This window comes from Halichoerus grypus, chromosome 8, assembly GCF_964656455.1.
Source record: "Halichoerus grypus chromosome 8, mHalGry1.hap1.1, whole genome shotgun sequence".
Classification (NCBI taxonomy): domain Eukaryota; kingdom Metazoa; phylum Chordata; class Mammalia; order Carnivora; family Phocidae; genus Halichoerus; species Halichoerus grypus.
Genome location: NC_135719.1, coordinates 44305870 through 44331469, shown reverse-complemented (window position 1 = coordinate 44331469; position 25600 = coordinate 44305870). Strand labels below are relative to the sequence as shown.

Sequence of the window (25600 nt, the reverse complement as noted above, 5' to 3'; positions counted from 1 at the left end):
CAGGGAGCCCAATGCAGGGCTCAATCCCAGGACCCTGGGATCATGATCTGGGCTGAAGGCAGATGCTTAACTGAGCCACTCAGGAGTCCCTCCAGCTTAAAGTGATCTAGAGACATCACAAAGCCTAACTCATTCTGCCTATAAATGACAGAATGTAAAAAAGCCTTTAAAAGCCCAAATATTTAACACTTCAGTCCATGGGAGGTGCCAAAAATGCAAACTTCTATCTACTGGAAAGTAAAGGTGAGAAGCAGATCAACGAGAAAATCAGACAACACTACCTCTTAGAAGCTTTCCTTATTTTGAGGTGAATTTCCAACACATAGAATAGATATTTGAATATAAGGAAAAATACACTTCAAAGCCAAAAAAATTACTTCTGAATTATTCGTAACCTGTCTTCCCCTCTATATGGGCAAATATGAAGAGTTGACCAAACGCTGTTAATAACTACAGGCTTACTATCAAAGACAATGAAACTGTAATTCAAATTTCTTATTTCAGCTACTGTCATCAAAAACACTCTAGAGGGCACCAGAAACAGTAATATCTGCTTTTATTAAACTCAGAACACCAATAACTTTTCTCTGATAATGAAAACCTTATTCAATGTATATGTACTGATAAATATACAATGCTGTTTTCCTCTTTTTAAAAAGGTACAAATATTTTTAATAAATTTTTAATTAAAATCCAGATTTACCTGTGAATCTGCCATGTACATTTGACCCTGTTTGAGAAGCATATCTTCTTTTCCTACATAAATCCAAATAAATGATATCTTAACTTAAATATCCATACCAAAGTAGGCTAAGAATTGATTTGGTGTTATTCTCTCTCCTCTATTATTCAAACAAAACAAAAGCATGAGTTACAACATAAAATTATCCTTGTTCTAAAATATCCCTGTTTTTCCTTATTATTTCTACATACATGAGGGAAGTATCTATATTCTTCTAAACAGATACTAAGTTGGTTTTTAGAAATATATAAGACTGTTAGACTACATAAGCTACATGATTATTATAAAATATATATCTTACAATCAGTCAAAATAAAAATGGTGTTCTTTACAATTTATGGGATAAATACTACTATTGTACTGAGCTCGAGGATAATTTAATATTTCCTGGGAAGCAAAAAAAAAAGGATTTTCTAGAGGAATTATTTAGAATTAGCAAATAATACACAAAAGTTAATATTAATGACATAGTCTTAAATAAGTATTTATGTAACTTGTAATTTTAAAATGCCTCCCTGCATTGAGACTATATCCAGATTTCTCCAAATCATAAAACTACGTTATGTTTCTTTTCATAAAAAATGAGCTCCAAATAGCACAAGATAAACGTCTCCTAATCAACAAGGCAAGTTTGGTAACTCATATAAGATACAATTTAAAAATACAGGTGGCTAGGGAAAATCAGAGCCTCAGCATTCCCAGATTTTATGTTAGAGGCTACACTAGCATCTTCACCTCTTCCTACTTCCATGTGTTGAGTTATAACAAACAAGTGGCTGAAGTTGAGCGGCAAGAATGTCATATACAGTTAGACAAAATAAGTAGGTATAAACATTCTTCTTTGTTTGAACTGGGTGAACAGTAATGATAATCTATGCTTTTGTACTTACGGTTACTGAAATGACTTCCTGATCCTAAATGATCGCTCTGAAATCAGAAGCAGAAATTTATGACGAATATTGCTTCATTTTGTTAAATTCTGTATCTATTTTAGCTCTAAATGATCCAATCATTAAAACCACATTTTCAACATTCGTTTCTCCTGAGTATGACTCTACTTGAAACCACAAAAAGACACAGCACTAGTGACAATTAGAGAGACCAGTTGAGAATAAACTACTTCACTAAGCAGTTTAATAAAAGCAGCCAAGTGTTTCAAGGAAAAACTTCGCTGCTCAAAAGAAAAAAAAAAAAAGTGAGCCCCAAATGAACTGAAACAACTTTCAATACACACTCTTTCTGCGGCTTCTTTACCTCAAAAGGAAGAAAATGCCTTCCCTATCAAATGCAATCCCTATCAAAATACCAACAGCATTTTTCACAGAACTAGAACAAATAATAGTAAATTTGAGTGGAACCACAAAGATCCCAAATAGCCCAAGCAATCTTGAGAAAGAACAACAAACCTGGAGGTATCACAATCCCAGATTTCAAGATATACTACAAGGCTGTAGTAATCTAAACAGTATAGTAATGGCAGAAAAACAGACGCACAGATCAATAGAACAGAATAGAGAGCCCAGAAATAAGCCCATGCTTATACAGTCAATTAACTTATGACTAAGGAGGCAAGGAGAAAAGACAGTCTCTCTTCAACAAATCATGTTGGGAAAACTGGACAGCTAAATGCAAAAGAATGAAACTGGACCACTTTCTTACACCATAAATAACATAAAATAACATAACATAAAACATAAAATAAAATAAAATAATTTTAAAAATTTAAAAAATAAAAAAGTTAAAAAAATAAAATAAAATAAAATAAATAAATAAAATAAAATAAACTCAGAATTGAATGTGACACGTGAAACCGTAAAACTGGTAGGGAAAAAAAACAGGCCATAATCTCTTTGGCATGGGCCATAGAAATACTTTTCTAGATATATCTCTTCCAGCAAAGGGAACAAAAGCAAAAATAAATAGCCAGGACCCCATCAAAATAAAAACCCTTTGCACAGCAAAGGAAACCATATAAAGGCCACCTAGTGAGTGGGAGAAAATATCTGTAAATCATATATCTGATAAGGAATTAATATCCAAAATATAGGAAGAACTTATATACACTCCCCAAAAATAATCCAATTAAAATAAAAAGTAGGCAGAGGACCTGAATAGACATTTCTCCAAAGAAGGCATACAGATGGCTGACACATGAAAAGACACTCAACATCACTAATCATCAGGGAAATGAGACTAAAATCACAATGAAATATCACCTCACACCTGTCATTATGGCGAGTATCAAAAAGACAAGAAAAAACAAGTGTTGGCGAGGATGTGGAGAAAAAGGAACCCTGTGCACTATTGGTACGAATGTAAATTGGTGCAGCCACTGTGGAAGACAGTATGGAGGATCCTTGAAAAATTTAGAAATACCATATGATCCAGTAACTCCACTACTGGGTAATTTATCCAAAGAAAACAAAAACACTAATTTGAAAAGATATATACACCCCTATGTTTATAGCAGCATTATTTACAATAGCCAAGATATGGGAGCAACCCAAGTGTCCATCAATAGATGAAGGAATAAAGAAGATGTGGTATATATACACACACACACAAAGGAATATTAGCCATAAGAAAGGATGAGATCTTGCCATTTGCAAAACATGGATGGACCTCAGGGTATTATGTTAAGTGAAGTAAATCAGACAAAGACAAACACTGTATGACTTCACTCCTATGTGAAATCCCAAAACAAAACAAATGAACAAACAAAAAGCAGAAACAGACCCAAAAATACAGAGAACAATCTTATGGTTGCCAGGGGAGAGGAGGTAGGAGAATGGGCAAAACAGATGAAGAAGAGTAGGAGATACAAGCTTCTAGTTATGGAATGAGTAAGTCATGGGGATAAAAGGTACAGTATAGGGAATACAGTCAAAAGTATCGTAGTAGCGTTGTATGGTGACAGGTGGTGAGCACAGCGTCATGTATAGAGTTGTCAAATCACTATGTAGTACACCCGAAACTAATGTCCCATTGTGTGTCAGCTATTTTCAATTTTTAAAAAAAGATGTGCAGATGTAGTTCATGTTTGTGTATCTGTGCGTATTAGTACTAAGAGCTATGTGTCAAACTCGTATAGGAGACCACAATAAAAACGGTCCACAGTTCTATAACTAAATTAATGCCACCTCCACTAATCCATAGTGCTCCAAGGGTACGGAAAAATGTCTGTAAACTTAGTTAAGCTCTTTGTTCTATGTAATATTGAATACTAGAGTTTGTAATAGCTGCTAAATGGGCTTATACATATATGGGTTGGGGAAGGCCTACACACATAAGGAGTTCAAAAAACTTGGTTTGGGTTTATTACCTTCACTTGATTACTCAAATAAAAATGGAAAGATGAGTTGTAACATAAAATTAGCTTCATTCTAAAATACCCATATTTTCTCATATTTTTCCTATAAACATAAGGGAACTGCCTACCTGTTATATATTACACATAATGCAGCACTTCTATTGGCAGCTTATGAGGAATTCTTAGCATGTGAGATGATACAGTAGTGAGTACTCAATATTTATAAATAATGCATTCTTAGTTTTTAATGGCTGCTTTCACAAATACTGGGTCACATATAAAGTGTGCCCTCTAATTTTCTTCTTGAAAGTAAAAAACTCATTTCTAGTATAAAAATTCATCAAAATGAGTATGTATCGACTGGAGAAACTGTCCCCATTAGCCTAGGTGAAGGAAGTTACAAAACAGTATTCCCACCTGTTGAATGTGTATGTAACACAAGCTATGCACAAATGAAGTGAAAGGCGATCAGTCAGGGGCTAAGAGTGCTGGCCTTATAGGTGTGTTTATTTTCTGCTTTTAGTTTACCTACATTTTCTCAGTTTCCTAAAATAAATCTGTTGTCTTTATAAGAAAAAACGTGTTATTTTTCTACAATATATTATAACCTCATTGAAAGTTATAGGCTTGGCTCCAAGTTTGTCAAAAGCTACAGAAAAACATGTTATTCTTAAGATGTGAGAGTCCACTTGTAGAAGAAAAGCAATACATAAATAGTACCCGATTATAGGTATCCAACTTTGGCGGACATTTCAAAAATCCCATATGCACATCTGTATTTTCTCATTCAAGCTATTCCGAGCATAAAACTAGTCAGACTGCCTGGGTTCAAGTTCTGGCCCTGCCACTTCCTATTTATAGAGCCCCTCATGGGTAGACTGCTCTGTGCTTCGGTCTCCTCACTCACAAAGTGGAGATAAGAGTAAGATCTAGCCAACAGAGTTGATGTGTTTATGAAATGCGTGCATAGTGCACAGGGCCGTTTCTTGGCATGTGGGCAATGCTACAAAATGTTAGCTATTACTAGTTTCACTACTAGCCTTAAAAACAAACATCTTCAAATGTGAAAAATAGAAGCTACTCTACTAGTTCATTAGTTTATAAACCTATATTTCTGAATAATCTTCAGAATTCAGTCATATCAATGCAAACATGCATCGAGGCATAACTCACCTGCAGTAAAGTACATGAGTGTTAAGTGTACGGTGCAGTAAATGTCTGCATATGTGTATACCTCGCATCATCGAACCCAGATCAAGACGAGAACATTCCCAGCACCCTCAGATGCTTCTTCATGCCCCTAGTCCGTAACCCCTCACCAAAGGGTGGCCTCTACTCTGACCTCGGTCACCACAGATTAGTTTTGTCTGATTCCAAGTTTCGTAAAAATGAAATCATGAAATATATACTCTGTGTCTGATTTCTTTCACGCAACATTACGTCTGTGAGATTCATCCCGTGTCTTTACATTTTTTCACAGCTGCGCACGTTTTTCATCTCCAAAGGAAAAAAAATCGCTTTTGTTACATACTTTGGAGTTATATTCCCCAGTAAAGATAAAAGATTCACATTGAATCAGCCACCTTCTTCAGTGGCACCAGCGATGAACCACATTTATAAAATATGTATGATGGCCTTGCAAAACAAACCTCTGCAGGTAAAAGCCAGGCAAGTGGTCACTGTTGGTGCTGGAAATGTGGGTCCTGACAGGAAGCAAGTGTCAGGAGGCTTCTAGGTACCGGGAATGTTCTATTTCTTGATCTTGGTGTGTCTGACTTGTGAAAAGTCTTCAACATATACACTTTAACATGTGTACTTTATAATGTACACTGTATTTCAATAAAAACTTTCTAAAAAATACCATGACTTTGGAAAAACTAAGAGCCAACTGATCTAACCAAAGCTGAGCCTTATTGACACACTATTCTCAACCAAGTGTTGTAATTAATGCATAGATACACAAAACCCTTTCTGAGATAATCCTGGAAATACACTATTCATTTATGACGCTTTGTTCTTTTCACCATCATAAACATTGCAGATTTACAGGTACAAGTGTGAAGTTTTGTAAAGGTAAAGACAAAGAGGAAAGCCGGGGAAGAGAAATGGGTATGGAAGGGAATGCCAGGCCCACGCGGGTCAGTCAGTGGTCTCGTTTAACCTTTGCCAAAGCTCGTGGAGAAAGGGACGATCACCCCAATTTTTGCAAAAGTGGCAGCAAGCTCAGAGACTTTAAATAAACTGCCTGAGGTCACACAATAAAGAAAAAAGTGAGCATTCAAATTCAAGTCTGACTCCAAGCTCCTTACCACTGCCCATTTTACGTTATATGAAAGAATTTATTTAAGCTTTCTATACCTCAAAATATTTAAATCTATTTTTCAGAGTCTCAATAGTTCTTAGGCTTTCTTCATGTTGCTTTTCTTTAGCCACCAAAAGGGATTTCAGCTTTTCTTTCTGAAACGGAAAGGAATAAATACAGAGCAAAATCACTCCGTGATTGCAACTAGGTTAAAAATATGTTTCAGAAAATGTGAATTAGAGTGACTGTGATTTTTTAGTATTTTTAACTATTAGTAGAGTTGGAAATTTCTACAAATATACTAATAAAATATACAATATATACAAACAATACTATGAAAACTTCACATTTCTGTCATGTTTCAAATCTTATTATTTTCAGACATTTTATTTACAATGTTTAGAATTTTATATCTTTTCGTTAAAAGTTTCACAGAAAATGAGGCATTCAGAGGCAATAACAACAAAATGCTTATGATAACCCATGCTGTCCTTAAAACGTATTTTTATAGTCACATGTAGGTTTTGTTTTTCCCTTTAAGCAATAACCAGAAATCAAATCCTCATCCCCATCTCAACTCAGGACTCAAAACTCTACTGCAATATCATCTTCAATTTACATAACATTTTACAGCTTTAAAGTAAAATTTATCATCCTACCTCACTTTCCAGATCATCAGCAACCATTACTTCCTAAATTCAAAAAGAAGAAATGTATTTTCATTATTCAAAGCTTATTTTTTAAAGGCATGAGCTCAGCGAATATCTTTGTAAAAGGCTGGCATATATCTTTAAGATTGGAAACAAGGATATAAGGAGAAAATGTCTCTGGATGACCAATTCTGTGGTCTGAGCTGTCACTCATTCTTCTCACTGACCAGGTTCAGAAGCACTTTGATTCTTTTGAGAACCCATCCATTATCAACTCCTACTTTCCAATCCCATAGCCCCAACTATAGTTCAGTGCTTTGCTATTACCGTACACCAACAGTATTTTCTGTTCCTATAAGTGACACTGAAAGTTTCATGTAAAGATCCCAGAAAGACAGAACTTTGCTCAAGGACAATGACCTGGTTGTACCTCCTTTAGCATCTAGCACCATGACTTGATGTGGCACTTGATGATGATTACTGGTAGTAAAACATTTTTTAAATTTTTTATATTATGTAGATTATTACCTCATTCAGCTGTAGTTGTAAACCATTGACTTTATCCAGTAATATTCTCTGTTCTTGCTGAATTTTTCTCAACCTCTCTTTCAAATCTTCATTTTCAATCTCCAGATCCTTAAATAGTAAAGATAACAGGTGCCAGACCAGCCTTAAAAGAGCAATTCTTATGCAAGAAATTTTTAAAACCAGTTCGCTATCATGTATGGATATATACATATATAAAACAGCTTTAAGTCCAAAGACACAATGGTTTCAATGACATTTCAATGGCTTAAAATTTATAGGTCAGAAATAATATACAGGCATACTCGTTTTATTGTGCTTTGCTATATTGTGCTTCACAAATACTGTGTTTTTTACAAATTGAAGGTTTGAGGCAACCCTGCATTGAGCTAGTCTATCAGCACCATTTCTCCACCAGCATTTGCTTACTTGTGTCTCTGTCATATTTTGGTAACTCTCACAATATTTTAAATTTTTTTATTATTATTATTATATTTGTTATGTTGATCTGTGATCAAGTGAACCTTGATGACACTATTGTAATTGTCTTGGGGCACCATGAACTGTGCCCATCTAAGATGGCAAACTTAACCAGTAAGTGCTCTGTGTGTTCTGATGCTCTACCCACTGGCCGTTCCCCCATCTCTCTCCCTCTCCTCAGGCCCCCCTGTTCCCTGAGACACAACAGTATTGAAATTAGACCAATTAACAACCCTACAATAGCCTCTAAGTGTTCAAGGGAAAGGAAGAGTCACACATCTCTCACCTTAAGTTAAAAGCTAAAAATGATTAAACTTAGTGGGGAAGGCATGCCAGAAGCTAAAAAAAGCCAAAGGCTAGGTCTCTTGTACCAGTTAGTCAAGTTGTGAATGCAAAGGAAAAGCTCTTGAAAGAAATTAAAAGTGCTACTCCAGTGAACACATGAATGATAAGAAAGCAAAACAGACTTATGGCTGATAGGGAGAAAGTTTTAGTGGTCTAGATAGAAGATCAAACCAGCCACAACATTCCCTTAAGCCAAAGCCTAATCCAGAGCAAGGCCCTAACTCTCTTCTATGAATTCTTTGAAGGCTGCTAACACAACATCCATTCTGTAGCCCATGGATCAAGGAGTAATTTCAACTTTCAAGGCTTATTATTTAAGAAATACATTTTGTATGGCCGCCTTGATGGAGATTCTTCTGATGGATCTGAGCAAAAGAAATTGAAAACCTTCTGGAAAGGATTCACCATTCTAGATGACATTAAGAACATTTGTAACTAATGAGAAGAGGTTAAAATACCAACATTAACGAGAGTTTGGAAGAAGTGCATTCCAACCCTCATGGAGGACTTTGAGGGGTTCAAGGCTTCAGTGGAGGAAGTAACTGCAGATGTGGTGGAAATAGCAAGAGAACTGGAATTAGAAGTGGAGTCTGAAGATGGCGCTGAATCGCTAGCAATTCCATGATAAAACTAATGATTGAGGAGTTGCTTTCTTTGGATGAGCAAAGAAAGTGGTTTCTTGAGATGGAATCTACTTCTGGTGAAGATACTATTAAGATTATTGAAATGGCAACAACGGATTTAGAACATGACCTAAACTTAGAGGGATTGAGGGGATCAACTCCAATTTTGAAAGGAGTTCTGTGGGGAAAATGCTATCAAACAGCATGCTACCAAGAAAACTTGTTAAGAGTTCATCAATGTGGCAAACTTCCTTGCTGTCTTATTTTAAGAAAGTGCCACAGCCTCTCCAACTTTCAACAACTCACCACCCTTGTGAGTCAGCAGCCATCAAGGCAAGACCCCCCGCCCAGTAAAAAGATGACAACTCACTGAAAATGCCAATGATGACTAGAATTTTTCAGCAATAAATATTTTTATTTTTAAAATTTTTTTTAATTTTTTCTTTTCTTTTTAAAAAATATTTATTTAAGTAATCTGCACACCCAACGTGGGGCTCAAACTCACGACTCCGAGATCAAGAGTCACGCGCTCTTCTGACTGAGCCAGGCAGGCACCCCAGTAATAAAGTATTTTTAAATTAAGGTATATACATTGGGGGTTTTTTAGATATAATGCTACTGCACACTTAACAGACTACAGTATAGGGGCACCTGGGTGGCTCGGTCAGTCAAGCGTCTGCCTTCAGCTCAGGTCATGATCCCAGGGTCCTAGGATCGAACCCCACATCGGGCTCCTTGCTCAGCAGGGAGTCTGCTTCTCCCTCTCCCTCTGCTTCCCACCCCCCCAACTTGTGTTCTCTCTCTCTTGCTCACTCTCTCTAAGTAAATAAAAATCTTAAAAAAAATACAGACTACAGTATAATGCAAATATAACTTTTATATGTGCTGGGAAACCAAAAAAATTCATTTGACTCACTTTATTGCAATATTTGCTTTGCTGCAATAATCGCTTTATTGCAATGATCTGGAACTGAACTGCAATATATCCGAGGTGTGCCTGTAGAAGATTATGGTCCTATGCTATCTAATTAATACAAGCATATACAAGACAGCAAACCACCATGATTCTAACAAAATAAATAAACAAAAGCATCACCTGGAAACAGAAAACAGCAGAAAAACGTGCCATTTTAACTTTTGCTTAACACCTCTCAAGTTTATGGGAGTGTTCTATTTTTTTTTTTTTTTTTTTTTTTGCTATACTAATTACCTCAGTGCTCTGATGAAGCATTTAAGGCTCCAGTTTTGGGCTAGAGTTCACTTTCTTAACACTACATAGTAAACTATAAAAGCCCAAATAAAATGCTTTTGTCTTATCATATGGAAAACAGCTATACAACTTCTATTTTAATGGTGTTTCAGTCATAAAATAAACCATTTAATTATGGAATCTTCCTCCTCCGACATAATCCACATAATAATTATTTTTTAAACACTTTGATTAACATAGAACATTGTATGGTTAAACAAAATGATTTTTCATCAGATAAAAAACACTCATATTAAAACCTATTTATTGGGGCGCCTGGGTGGCTCAGTCGTTAAGCGTCTGCCTTCAGCTCAGGTCATGATCCCAGGGTCCTGGGATCGAGCCCCACATCGGGCTCCCTGCTCTACGGGGAGCCGGCTTCTCCCTCTCTCCCTCCCCCTGCTTGTGGTCTCTCTCTGTCAAATAAATAAATAAAATCTTTAAAAAAAAAAAAACTATTTATTTACATTAAAGCCATCATTTTTCATTGCAATACTTAAGTTTTCTAAAATTAATACAAACTTAGGATTTATGGCCCAAAACAGATATATTTAAATCAATAAAAAGTTATGTAAAGTTGTTAAATTATTTGCTTCCTAATACATATTAAAACAATACTTTCTGTAAGATAATATGACCCAAACATTCATGTCAAAAGTCAATTCTTTTAGAAGGGATTGGGCAAGAAAACAGAATCACATAACATAGCAGGCTGCCCTTCCTTCCCCTGTTCATTTCCCCCACGTTTCGTGCTCCTTCTCTTCCCACCCGACCCCACTACAAACAACACAGCAATTCTTTACAAAGAAGATACCTTTTTTTTTTCTTTTTACCTGAATGTTTCGATGCTCCCTCTGACTTGACTTCATATTTACTTCATCTAGCATGTATGGCAAATTTCGCTTTGGTGAAACATAAGAGAACACAGGTTAGCAAGTATGAAAATACAGAAAAGTACATTTTCCTCAGTAGGCAACATTTAGGGATGTGCTACTTATCCAACATGAAATTTTACTGTATATAACACAAGATGGCAGTGTTTGCACTTAAAACTCCAAGTGGAAAGCATCTTTAAGACTATAGGTTTTATTTTTTTTTTTTTTTATTAACATATAATGTATTATTTGTTTTAGGGGTACAGGTCTGTGATTCATCAGTCTTACACAATTCACAGCGCTCACCATAGCATATACCTTCCCCAAAGGACTACAGGTTTTAAATAAATCAACTATGATTTATTTTAAAATACGAAGACATAATAAAATTTAAAATCCTAACTGTTAAGGATTTATTTTTACTAAAGTTACCAAGACTTAAAAAGTAGAATTTGTAGGGCGCCTGGGTGGCTCAGATGGTTAAGCGTCTGCCTTCGGCTCAGGTCATGATCCCAGGGTCCTGGGATCGAGTCCCGCATCGGGCTCCTTGCTCAGCAGGGAGCCTGCTTCTCCCTCTCCCTCTGCCTCTCCCTCTGCTTGTTCTCTCTCTGTCTCTCTCGCAAATGAATAAATAAAAATCTTAAAAAAAAAAAAAAAAAAGTAGAATTTGTACTAGACACAAAACTAAAGTTGCACTATAAGGCATCATCAACCATTCCCAAAGGAAAAATCTAGTACTTAAAAAGGAGAGGGAGTTACATTAATGTTGAAAAGAAATATGGAAATTATTTATTTCTTTAAGCATTGATAAAATATCAAAGGGTGTGGTAAGAAAGAGACAGACAATCCTCTGACCAGAGCTATGTAAAAGATCTCTAAATGACTTGGTTCAGTACATGTTCTGTTTTGTACACTTACTGCTTTGAACCCTTATTCCAGCCTAGAGATTTGCTTTAATAAAAAAAATAACACAATTATTAAACAAGAGAGCATATAACCTTTTTTTGGCCCAAACTGACATTTAAATCTACATAATAATTTAGAAAGCTATGGTCTTTCTTTTTGAGAGCTTAAAAAAAAAAAAAAAGCTAGTGCTTTAATTTTCCAAGAAAATTTTTTAATGTTTTGTATTATTTGTTGAGTCTTGTTTAACCAAGCGTTTTAACTGTCATTCTAATGAATTTGGATTTAGAATTAGAGGGACAAGGTCCGATTAGAAAGATATTCCATATCCACGACTTGGCCCAAACTACATTTCTAGCCTCATTCCTTCTAGCAAAGGACTGTTCTTCGTGTGGGGTCTGAGCCATTTCCTCATTCTACCTTCATCCCCGCCTTCCCTTCAGAGGGTCCTTCATCATCTGGCAACTGCTTACCCCACCCGCCTCTCCTCCTCAGTCATGCGCACATCACTCCTCCATGCTGACCTTCTACTGCCCCATGGATGTGTTAAACATACTCCTGAATCAGGGGGTTGGCACCAGCCCTTCCCTCTGCCCGCTAAGGCTTCTTCTCCTACAGAGCCCCCTGGCTCCCTTCTCGCTTCCTTCACACCTCTGCTCAAATGTCACTTCCAGAGAGAGACCTTTGCTGACCACACCATCTAAAATAGCTTCCCGCCCTCTCCCCTCTTCATCCCCTAATCCTGTTCCACTCTTCTTCAAAGCAGATGCTATGATACTAAACACTAGCATTTGCTTATTGTTCACTTCTCTCACCAGGCTGGGAGCAACATGAGACGGGAACTTTGCACACTATGATTCGCCAGCACCTAGAATAGTAAGGGGCATATCGTAGGTGCCCCACAGAGGTCTGTTAAGCAAACAACTGAATAAGTCTTATTTTTAAAACTATACCATAGTCTTCCTGATAACAGGGACTCTATGTCCCTTGGTACAGGAACAAATCCTATCTACAGCAGCTATTTTAAAAGGTATTCAACAAAGAATGGGAATATTGAGTTTTACTGTTCCTAGCAGAATATTAACTCCGTGTATTCATTTTAGATAACTCCCGGAGCACTAAGCAGAATACCATTGCCACATTAATATTCAATAATTCCTTATTTTAAATATCTCTGTATTTCAGAAATCACGTTCTCTGCTCCCATATAAGACAGCTGGTACAGACATAACACGGGGCATTTTTTCCCCACTCTACTCCCACTTAGGTCGTCTGAGGAATGGGAGAGAAGGTAAAAACAGCTGCTCCAGATAGAAAGGCAAAGTGACGGCAGACAGGACCCAGGCATGAATGTATTACTTAATTCTGATGGGTTGGAGAGAAAAACATGCTTTAATATAGCTTTCAGATTCCAGTGAGAGGTCAAGGAATGATGTGCAGAGAGAATGATGATCAGAATTTCTCAGAAGGTACCTGATTACTCTCCTCAGGGTTTGGAAGGGCTCAGGTTCCTCCCACTAGAGAAAAGCTGAAAGCCTGGAAGGAAACAGCCAGCAGAAGAGGAAAGCTGCCTACACTATAGCTCTTGAGCAAGATGGTGACAGAGCAGTAAACCAGCCCCACTTACGCTAACCTGAAGAGATTAGGGAAAAACAACAAGACATTTACTGAGACTGGGACACAAAACCAGGGTTACATAGTGATTTGATCATAAAACTAGGGCAAAGTATGAATTCTTTCACATATTGTGTTTTTTTTCAAAGTCCTCTTTAAATACCAACAAGGCAAAAAAAGTACAAAGAAAGCAAAATATTAACAGTGGTATTGAAATCACAGTATATATTCAGTTTGGAATTCTGTTTTCTTCCTTTCTTAAGGCCCTGGAAGAATTTTACTGTAACGGTAAACATTTCACTCTATTAGTAAGGGAGAAATGTTTATGTTTATGACCTGCTAGGCTAACATTCATCATTTAAGAATCTCAACAAGGTACAATATCTCACATTTGAAAGGGCTGGAGGCTCAAGGCCAGCAATCAGGAAGATATTTATATCCTATTGGATACATTCACTGTATCACTGTCATTTAGATCCACTGTCTCAAACTGAGTGATTGCATCAAAGCCTCAGGATCTTAATACCTGGATTCTACATGGGCATGATTAACTGAGCAGAGAGAACAGCATGCACTTAAACTTGAAACAGCTACGTATAATCATTAACCTGTAAGCACTTTACCGAAATTGTGCCATATATATAATTTTTAAAAATTAAAATTAAGATCTACCTGCTGTAAAGGTGGTCCTTTCTTCCAAAGTTCTCTCCCTAAAGATTTAAACAGAGAGAAAGAGAGGAGGAAGGGGAACAGCAAAATAGCAGGTTACCTTGGGTAGATTGCAGATTTTGAATTCCCTAACTATACAATTGAGTCATTAAAGAAATCAGTTTTAAAGTTCCCTCTAAAGCTTACTACTTTACAGTTAAAATGACAGTGACCTATGTTTACCGATCAAACTGCAAAATTATTATTTTTTGTTGTTATGATTACATCCAGAGAGACAATATCCAATGCTAGGAAAGGGAGGCAGTTGCAAAATACAAAATTTTAAACACTCCTAAAGTGGAAGGCAATTTGTCAATATATATCAAAAGCTTAAAGAAATGGGTATATCCTGAAATATATGATTCGATTTCTAGGAATTGGTCCTAAGACTATAATAAAAATATGCCAAAATATTTATGCATAATGACAGTCACTAAATTGTTATGTATGTTAGCAAAAACTGTAAACAACTTAAATGACATGTACAGAAAATTGGTTAATTCAATTAAACTTAAATATATGGACTTTTATGCATTAATAAAAATCATACCATAGACAAAATGTTTATCTATGAGGGAAAACCCTTCAAAATTTATTACACAAAAAGTAATCTGCAGCTCACTACGAGTGACCTCAATTTCCCACATAGGGAAAAGACTAGAAGGCTATTCCTTCCTGCATAGGGAAAAGACTGGAAGGATATTTCTCTTTAATAAACATAGAAAAATACTTGATACGGTTATTTGATAAATACTGGTTGAATATTTTATATACATGTTCAAACAATGATTCTTTCTTTAAAATTTTGTTAAGTATAAAAGCTAAGTGTTACAGCCCTCCTCATCAAAAAAAAAAAAAAAAAAAAAAAAAATATATATATATATATATATATATATATTAGTAAAACACGCTTGATTGGGCTCTTTCTCCTCATTCCTTAACCTACCCCATAGTATGGTAGGGTTTACTTGATAAACTAGCCAATATACACAACAGCACTGCCTCAAAGCAAGTGACCACTACAACACAAATAACGCAAAGCCATGGCAGAGAGGGAGACAGACCAATGATGTGTAGCACTAAGGAATGCTTTGCTTCTTACAACCTGCAGTTCCACCATCTGAGTCTTTAAAAGCTGCTATTAAGCTAGACTTTTCTAGCTACTTTGCTACCTACCTATGTTGGTATTTTCCGACGCAGTCTTCAATAAAGTTAGAATGTCCAGATTGTCCCCAATTCTTGCGTAGTAAGAACTATCATGGCCCAGGGCATCCAGCAGGCTTACGTCAGCACCATTTTTAAGTAAGACTTCTACAGCATCTTTACAACCATACTCGCAACCTAGCATGAGAGCAGTTCTAAGAGGGAAGACAGAAGCATAAAAGACATTGAGAAAGACCCAAGAAAATATTTCAGAAACCTGCCAGAGGCCCCCTTCTTAAAGAATAGATATTACTTTAAGAAGTCATACTTGTTATATTTTACTTCCTATTTTTATCTTCTATTTTAACTTCATCACATTATAAAAACATTCACTTTCTGTCTTAGTTTGCAGAGCTAAAAACCTTGCATCATTCACTTACATATATGTGTTGCTTCTACTACCAAACTAACCTCCTTTACTCCAGTACTTCTATGTTTTACAAGTAAATTACCACAAAAATTTCCCATCACTGATACTGTTACCCCATCTGCCCAAAACCTACAGCTGTAAACCCAAACTATTCAAAGCCCCTTCATGAACTGAACCTCATCATGCAAACCTCTTCGACGAATCCCTTCGACTCCAAAACAAGAATCAGATTTCAGTTCTGATTTCTCTCCTTAAAAGAGCTTTCCTTCTAACTGGAGACCTTCACATCTTCACACTTAATTTTAAAACCCACCTCCTCCATAAACCTTCCTTAATTAAGCCCATTATCATGGACTACTGGTTTATTCTGCCTTGACAGGATCATCAACACTGGAACACTTAACAGTAAAAATAGCAATAATGCAATTAAGCAATTGAATCGTCACGGAAATTTAGAAGGACCCTTGAAATTATTTTGTCCCATTCCTATTTTTATTGCTGAGGAAACCAAAAAATACCTCATGAAATGAAGTGACTTATCCTATATCTAACATGGTCTTTGACTGTGCATATTGGATTTCATAAGAAAACGGATTCTTGCGTTTATTCTATGTATATCCTATTTCTCTTTTATACTCCCCAATAGCTCCTGGAATACAATTTTATATACACCGGGCACCACCAACAAAGTTTTTTTATTAGGGAAAAAATGCTATAGATAAGATAAGAAAAAAACACAGAGTTTTAATTTATTTTTAATTTCTTCTTAAATGTAAGATTTTGACTTATTTTTTTTAAAGATTTATTTGAGAGAAAGAGAGCATGAGTTGGGGGGCATATAGAGGGAGAGGGAGAAAGAGTCTTAAACAAATAGACTCCATGCTGAGCACGGAGCCAGACACAAGGCTCGATCTCATGACCCTGAGATCACAACCTGAGCTGAAACCATGAGTCAGATACTCAACCGACTGAGCCACCCAGGTGCCCCACATTTTAATTTATTTTTAAAGCCGTCTGCTACCTTGCCTATTTAATACACATTGCCATACCTCATCATTTGTGTGTGTGTGTGTGTGTGTGTGTGTGTGGCATTCCAAAATGCTTGGGAAAATATAAGATCTATAAAAAAATAAGGCATTATACATGAATCAACCAGATCATCACTCTCTGATCCTAAACTTTATTTTTAAACTCAACTTTCTTAGTCCTGCTTGGAACCAGATTATAGTATCTGCAAAAACAAAGTAATGCAAAAAAGCCACTTACTTAATAATCACATTAATGACTTAATTGCTTAAGAATTTCCTCCTTTGAGAGGTCTGAACAATAAAAATGAGTAGAACTATAAAATTGACATCTAAGGACTTTTTTTTATACCTATCTAATTCTAGTGAACTACAAAAGAATAGGATACATGTTTAGAAGAACAAAGTTAAGTCAATTTTTACTAGTAATTTTACTAGTAAACATTTACAAAATCCCAAAAATTTGTTATGAATTACTGTAATGCTCCAACTAGGAGATGGGATGTATTTCAGACACATCACTGTCGGAAACACTGGGACCATGAACATGAGAATTATAATAGCAGTGCCACGATACACTGGACCTAGAGGAGGGGAAGGGGAGAGCTACAGAGAGAAAGTATTAGTGTGCACCAACTAAAATGACATGGAACACAGAAGCAAAAATAAATGCAGGGAACCTCAGGGTATAGAAATGAACTTGGTTTCAGAGAAGGAGACAGCACTATGCCCAGGCAAGGTAAGGAGAACCAACACATTGAGAGAGTCTACACGGAAAAACGTCAAGCTCCAGGACACGCAGGAACCTTTACTCTCAAAAGATTCACTAACAAAGAAGCAGACTGAAGGTGCGATTTTTTATTATTCTCCCTCATTTTCTTATCTGAGCCCGTTTTTCATTAAAGATTGTTTTAAAGCTTTAAAATAAATAACTGGGATATAATTCCTCTTTCTTCAGTTTTCTGACCTGAACACAGGCTCTAACCACTGCTTTGTATTCCACATTTACCCTGCCATCTCCCCCTATTTCCCTCTTCTTCCTTCATCAGACACTGGGGAAAAGAGAAAGAAAAAAAAAAAGTGGGTGCTAATTCCAAGGAAAGAGAGATCCAAAGGGGGATGGAAAGGGCAAGTCACAGCAGCAGAGTTTCAGAGTCACTGTGAATCCAGCTGGTGTCCGCGGAGCTGTGATAAAAGAATTACCTGTTCTGTTTGTCTCTGGAATTAATCTCTGCCCCCCTATCTATCAGCAGTTGACATATTGTTGGCCTACACATCTGAGTAGCCAGAACCAGTGGTGTCCGCCCATCCTAAGCAACAAGAAAAATAAAACAGCATTAAGACAACAAATCTCGCAAAACATAAAAGTTAGAATACGTGAGTTGAAATGACAATAAACATAAACGGACTTACCACATCTTTGGCATTCACGGAGGCCCCATGGTCACAAAGCAGCTGTATGCTGGAAGGACAGTCTGCCATGGCTTTGAGGAACAAAGAAAAATGATAAATGGTGAACATCTGTTGGTAAGACACATGGTGCTTTGCTACGTCCATATAAGGCATAAGTTCTTCAATTTCTAAACTACCAAGCTTCACAACGTCCACTCTCAGTTTAGCATAATAAGCACCCACTTTAGAAAATGGGTTAGACTAGATCATTTTATAAATGTTGCACAATTTACTGGGACCAACGAATATTGTTACCCTTGCAGAAGACAATATACTGCTACCCTAAGTGTAAACATAGAAATAAAAATCAAGGGGCGCCTGGGTGGCTCAGTCGTTAAGCATCTGCCTTCGGCTGGGGTCATGATCCCAGGGTCCTGGGATCGAGCCCCACATCAGGCTCCCTGCTTAGCGGGGAGCCTGCTTCTCCCTCTCCCACTCCCCCTGCTTGTGTTCCTTCTTTCACTGTGTGTCTCTGTCAAATAAATAAATAAATAAATCTTAAAAAAAATAAATGTGGCTACAACTGACTTGATCCTTGAAGGGTTAGCTCAATTGTTTTTAAATGAATCATATTCAGGTCTTTATAGATGAGTCACAGTAAAAAAGGTTTGACTCATATAATTCATATTTCCTTTTAAAATCAGAGATTGCAATGTCTGCCTTTGATGATGCAAAGCAGGGTCATTTTGCTGAAAATTATATTGTAAAACCACACACTGCTTCTTCTCCAACCAACACTAGAGTTCATATTTGTATTAGGAAAAAAAAAATTATTGTTAACATCATAAAATAGGATTGTGTTTCAACTCCCCATGAGTTTTTATTAAAAGTTTTTATATTATTATTAATAAATACTCCCTGTATTTATTATGAGTCGCGACTAGATTATTAGCCACAAAAAGTACTGACAAAGCATTCTTTTGTGTGTGTGTGAAATTCCACAGAATAAAACCAAATACACATAAGAAAATCAAGTAAATTTTCATTTCTGCTGTCTTTAATCCAGCAAGTCTTTTATATAAAATATAGAACCTGTTTTTAAAAAAAGAAACTGAAACTGAATACATTAATTCAGGAATTATAAAACTAACAACCATTCAGGACCAATTAAAAATAAGAATGAAAAAAATGTAAAGCATAATAAATTCTGGAGCTACAGTATATTGAACCAGTAAAGTCAGTAGTAAAGGTGCTATGGTGGAGAGTGGCGCTGCCACCCAGCTGTGATCACCCTTCCTTCCACGGTAACGAAGCTGGGCTGGGCACATGCGGGCTCACCTGGACACCACAGTTCCCAGACTCCCTTGCATGCAGCCATGACCACGTGCATTAGATCTCACCAGTGGAATGTGACAGGAGTGATGTGTGCTACCTCTGACTCTAGGGCTTAAAAGAGTGGTTTATACATTCCTCCATGACCTTTCCCCTTCCTGTTAGTAGGAAAACAGAAGTGCCTGCCAGCAACTTCAGCCTTAAAGATAAGGACAACGTGCTAGGCAATGGTGGAACAGCAAAATGGAAGAAATCTGGGTCCCTGAATAGCCACAGGGAACAGAGGCACAAGCCCATCTGAACATCAGGATTTTGACATGACAGAAAGCAATCCTGTGGAGCTGTTTAATTCAGTGTTATTTTATAGTGTCTCTGTCCCAGAAGCCTAGCCTTACCCCTAACTGAGACAACACTGCTATCAGGAGTTAGGTGCTGTTACAATGAATACCTAAATCATATGGCACTGGCTTAGTGGTTGAGTACTAGGTAATGACTAAACATATTTCAGGCTAGAAATCTTGTGATTTTTCTCACACTGTGGCAAAACATTTGAAAGAGCTATCGTCCATCATCATTTAGAAGATGTACCACGTGGCCTTTCGAGGTGAAGCAAGAGAAAAGGGCCAAAATTTTAGTGCACATTGGCAGCTGCTTACTTTTAGTAAGGTATGATAAGAAAGAGATGAGGTCAAGCAAGAATCTGCCAGTTTATGAACACAGATGAAAGGGAATAGACAATGTCTAGATATTTGGGACCTCAGAGATGTGGGGAAGCCGACCATTTCTATGTCAAGCAGCAAGATATAACACTGTTGTTGGTCACAACTCTTCTCAAGGAACTCCCACTAAAGAGAAAAAAAAAAATCTGCTCTTGGAATAAACATCATGGTAAGGATATTATAATCCCATTCAAGAATATTATTTCAGATGGCTGGGAGGTGGCAGCCATTAAATGAGGCAGAGTCATGACTCTACAAATAAGGACAAGAACTAAAGGAGGGTTAAGAACTTTATGTCCAGAAAATAACTTTAGAGACGGACAAATGGAAATGGCTGGAAACAAATAAACCAAAAAGCTGACCAAGGTTTTATGGGAACCATACTACGCAAGGTCCCAGAAGGCCAGTCTGCTAACACTCATGATTGTTCCAGCCCTTAAGCTGCCTCTACAGAGGACATGCTCTCTGCCATGCAATTTATCTGTGACCCTAGAGAATACCAGACAAGTAAGAACCTCCCAGAAGGCAGAGCTTGGGCCCATAGAGAAGAACAGATAAGGCATTTCTCCTCAAAACCAAAAACCACACAGGGGTCATTGTGAGGCTCAAATGACAATGCATATGAAAATGCTTTGCAAATACCACCACTTTACAAAAATAAAAGAAAAAATACCTTGTGTAAAAAATTAAACTATCATAAAAGCACGTAAAACATAAAAAGAAAAAAGCTGAAATAAATTAAGGTACCAAAGTTTGAAGGAAATTTGTGGTATATTGCATTTTTAACACAGGCCACCTTGATCTACTGCAGATATTCCATAAACATGACAAGACAGGGTAGCTACTTTTCTTTACTTTGGCTTTCCAGTGAACTGTAGGAATGTCAGACTCAGAAGAGTCAGGCCAGAGGTCAGACTGTGGTACATTCCAAAAAATACTTAATATCTAACTTCTGTCTTTAAGACACCTGAAGAATAATGCAGATAAATTTAAATACACAAGTATGATTAATAAAATCTGTGAAATTACTAGTATATTTTTTAAAAATACAGCACATTACAGTGATACGATATAGCACTGAGGCCTAGAAATTACTACATGCCAGGCACTATTTATAATTTAATTATAACCACTTATTGCAGTAGTGTTAACTTTATTTTGCAGATGAGAAAAATGGTATTCAGACATGTTAATTAGGCAAATGTAGTTTTTAAGAAAAAAAATCATTCCTCCTCCCCTCCCCACACATACACAGAGAGTCACACAGTGTTTAGAGCTTCCTTGAGAGCAGGATTGTGTTTACTTATCTTTGGACTTTTAATATCTAGCAAACCAGTCTTGGCTGAATGAATCTTTTTAAGCTGTACAATCAAATAAATTTCACATTCGTATAAACAAAAACTTCATAATATTCTGTTTCTCCAAGAATTATACAAACACATGCATATTAAAACTTGGAAATTAATTTAAGTGCCTAGCTGTTTCAACAAATACTGGCTATGTCCAAGTGAAACCCTCACTTACCTGCGTCATGAAGTGCGGTTCTTCCCTGAAGATCTACGTGTTCAGTGGGACAATTGTACTGTTAAAACACAGAAACTTAGTCGGCTGGGAGAGTTTCACTTTAAAGTTAAACATCTAGACTCAAATGAACAGCTGTTATTTAATCTTAAAATATTCCATTTATCAAAAAACCTAAGGACTACTAGACAAGCCACTAAATATTTTGACATGAAACAAATATAATAACATTATACTGTAAATTCAAGTTTTTCACCAAACAGGAAAACATATGGTACATTATAATAGCATGGGATATAGAAACTGTTATTGTTTGGGGATTTTTTCTCACCAAGAGTTAAAATTTGAACAACTGATTCAGGAAAAACAAATGAGTTCTGCTGTGAAACTTAGTGGTAACAATGTTTCTGGAAATGGAGGACTGGACCCTTTAACTGAAAACTTTCTTCAGCCCACTAGTTCAAGGAATTTTGTGGCTGCCTGACCACAAGTTTAACTAGTAGTGTCGATATCACATAGTCTAAGTGACTGATGTTTATATAGAAATATATAGCTCCTATGTTGTATCACTTTATGTCATAGACCAGACACAGAAAATTCCAGTCTCCAGCTAATGTCAACAGGAAGGTCAAGCCTTTGTTATTTATTTTTAATACACTGAGTTATGCGATTCACTTCCCTCAGAGTTTTTGCTTTTTATTGTTCACATTCTTTCACAAATGATGGAAAAGAAATTACGTACGCTAACAATCAAAATTAACCTACTATTTTCTTTGATCTCGACTTCCGAAAACACATCTATTATTTGCAATCAAAATAATAAAGCCAGAGCATTAGCCACTTTTACTACCTGTAGAAGTTTCTGTAGACACAAGGCATGCCCATACTTCGCAGCCAGGTGAAGAGCATTTCTTCCTATCAAAAAAATAATTTAAGATATACATGAACAGTTATTTTCTTCACAAGTGAATTTTCCATAGAAATGTGATTCATTTTTTCCAAGATTAGTTGACAAGATACTTAATTTGTAAGCATGCTTTCACTCAGGTTGATATTTTAGTAAGAGCTAATGTGTACACCAAAACAATGAAGGTGGGAAGAAAAATTCAATCTACAAACCCATAAAGAGCAAGAATTTTGTCTTATTCACCACTATATCTCCAATACCTAGAGTGGTGCCTGGGACAGAGTAAGTAATTAAAGTCAGCCAGGAAAGACGGGAGGTAGGGAGAGGAAGAGGAGAAAAAGAGAACAGGAATAGGAGTGGGAGAAAGATACCTAGATTTCTCAAAATATTTCTAAACAGGCAGTGTGGACACTAAAATACAGGAAGTTAAGAGACCTAAGTCAAAGAAACTAATTTTCAACTAAAATTCAAAGTTCAGGGGCGCCTGGGTGACTCAGATTAAGCCTCTGCCTTCGGCTCGGGTCATGATCCCAGGGTCCTGGGATCGAGTCCCACATCCGGCTCCCTGCTCAGCGGAGAGCCTGCTTCCTCTCCCTCTGCACACACACACCCCCCCCCACCCCCGCTCATGCTCTCTCGCTCTCTCTCTCTGTATCTCTGTCTCAAATGAATAAAAATAAAATAAAATAAAATTCGAAGTTCACTAGGACTGTGTCTCTGAAAATCAGACAACTTGTTCAAATATAATGTGTATTAAAATGTGCCATTTTAAAGGAAACAAATCATCTGAAAGATTAACTGAATACTGAAAAAGGTAAAGCTGCAGACAACATTCTACCTCCAAACATGATTTCTTCTAATTGCATTTCTTTACGCATACATCTCACTGGATGGTGAAAGACAAAAGGGTTTCACCAGGCCATTCCATCTGCCAATCTTTCGTGCTCTTAACTTTCCTCTCACTTCACAAACCTCTCAGAAAATGATCTGACTTCACTGTCAGACCCTTTTGCTAGAAGGGAAGTCATTTGTGTTGTTCATCTTAGATGAAGGAATACACTGACTTCAACTTTCAACCCTCACTCAGTTTTATATGAGTTTAGATAAGTGGATTAAGTTTTCCTGGATCTGATCACTTCTGTGTACTACCAGGTTCTAGAACAAACAGCAGTGAGTCCAGGTCTTTAACCAAGTACAGATACAACATCTTCATCCATACCTAAACATCCTCTAATTACAAATAAGTTAGATGATTTCAAATTTCAATTTGTAACTGTTCATGGACAAGTTTCCTAGAATTATTTTACACTGTGAAAAGTGACAAGGAAAACTATCATTTACATGGAAAGTAAGAGAGAGTACGGAGTAGGACAGTAGGGACAGTCCCTGGTGTTCAACACAATGGGCCACATAAAAATGTCAGGTCGGGTATTTCCTTAGCCAAACCCAAATCCAGCCACTTCAGATAATGCAGTAAAAAAATTAAGGAAACATCAAATCTACAGCACAACACTATGAATTACACCCAAGTTGCCTACCTGGTAAGACCTGGGTCATAAATACCTCAAAACCAAAACCACACTTACTTGAAATACAGTTATTTTCAATACACTTTCATACTGCTAGCAAATAAAGGAGTTAAGATAAAATACATAAATTTTTTTATCAAATTGTTACTGAATATCCACATCTGGACTATAACAGACAATATTACAGCAAATAAGACAAGGTCCTTGTCCTCAAGAAAGGACAACTCTAAAGACAAAAATAGTAAAACGAGGCAAATACAAATATAACTAAACAACAGCAAAAACAAAAGACAAAGAGTTTAAGCAGAGTATCGTCAGGATGCAGCATACGAAATGATGCCTGCTGTGCCTGGGAAAGCATTTAAAAATGCTTGATCTGCACCGAAGGAGGGAGGGCAAAAGTCACTAGGCAAAAATATCCAGAGCAGAAAGAATACAGACAAAAAATAAGATAGATACTTGTCTAAATTAGAATCAGAACAATAAATAAATAAAGTCTAAAGATCTCTAAAGAGGTATATGGTTAGTCATAAATTTCTATAAATATTCCTCTACATCAGTGGAATGTTTTTGTAAGTAATTAACATATTCTCTTTTTTTTTGGATTTTATTTATTTATTTGTCAGAGAGAGAGAGCACAAGCAGGGGGAGCAGAGGGAGAAGGAGGCTCCCCACTGAGCAAGGAGCCTGATGTGGGACTCGATCCCAGGACCCTTGGATTATGACCTGAGCTGAAGGCAGATGCTTAACCAACTGAGCCACCCAGGCATCCCAGTAATTAACATATTCTTTTGTTCATCGTTCAAAGGTGGCAGATAGAGTTTGGTCTTCAAGTTAAAATTTGATATATCCTTAGGTAAAGATTCTCCTCACTGAGATCTCTCTTTTCCTCTGCCTCCTTTCCATTTCTAAACACAGTGCTGGTTTAACTGTAATGCATTTATCTGTCTCTATATGGAATCACAAGATAAAATATTAAAGTTGTTAAGGAAATTCTGGTTCTAGGTCACCCCCTATATTTAACCGAATAACAAAGTAGAACTGCAGAGAAATAAGCTGTCGAGAGAATTGAGAATGGTTATCCTGAGAAAACTAGCATGCTCACTGAAGAGGTCTACCTTGTGCTGTGCAGACAAACTTATGCTGTAAGATTTTAAAAGACAGACATGGGTACAGCTAAGTTTAGGCAGAAGGCGTAGTAAGAAACAGACTTAAAACTCTACAAGAAGGGGCGCCTGGGTGGCTCAGTCAGTTAAGCGTCTGCCTTCGGCTCAGG

The 25600-nt window shown here is 36.7% G+C and overlaps 1 protein-coding gene across 5 annotated transcripts in view; it reads right to left on the bottom strand.

The window, feature by feature from the left end:
• The window catches only part of UACA (uveal autoantigen with coiled-coil domains and ankyrin repeats), a 91184-nt gene that overhangs the window by 11946 nt on the left and 53638 nt on the right, over window positions 1–25600 (bottom strand). For 4 of the 5 annotated variants that reach the window (XM_078079146.1, XM_078079148.1, XM_078079147.1 and 1 more), the window contains 12 exons: window positions 22739–22803; window positions 21892–21949; window positions 18338–18408; window positions 18128–18234; window positions 15503–15684; window positions 14291–14328; window positions 11060–11128; window positions 7533–7640; window positions 7014–7046; window positions 6411–6509; window positions 1633–1669; window positions 704–756 (listed from right to left, as the gene is read on the bottom strand). In XM_078079146.1, the coding sequence (XP_077935272.1) occupies window positions 704–756; window positions 1633–1669; window positions 6411–6509; window positions 7014–7046; window positions 7533–7640; window positions 11060–11128; window positions 14291–14328; window positions 15503–15684; window positions 18128–18234; window positions 18338–18408; window positions 21892–21949; window positions 22739–22803 (920 nt within the window). The remainder of the gene's footprint in view (window positions 1–703; window positions 757–1632; window positions 1670–6410; window positions 6510–7013; window positions 7047–7532; window positions 7641–11059; window positions 11129–14290; window positions 14329–15502; window positions 15685–18127; window positions 18235–18337; window positions 18409–21891; window positions 21950–22738; window positions 22804–25600) is intronic. The other variant, XM_036113621.2, reaches the window with a different exon arrangement.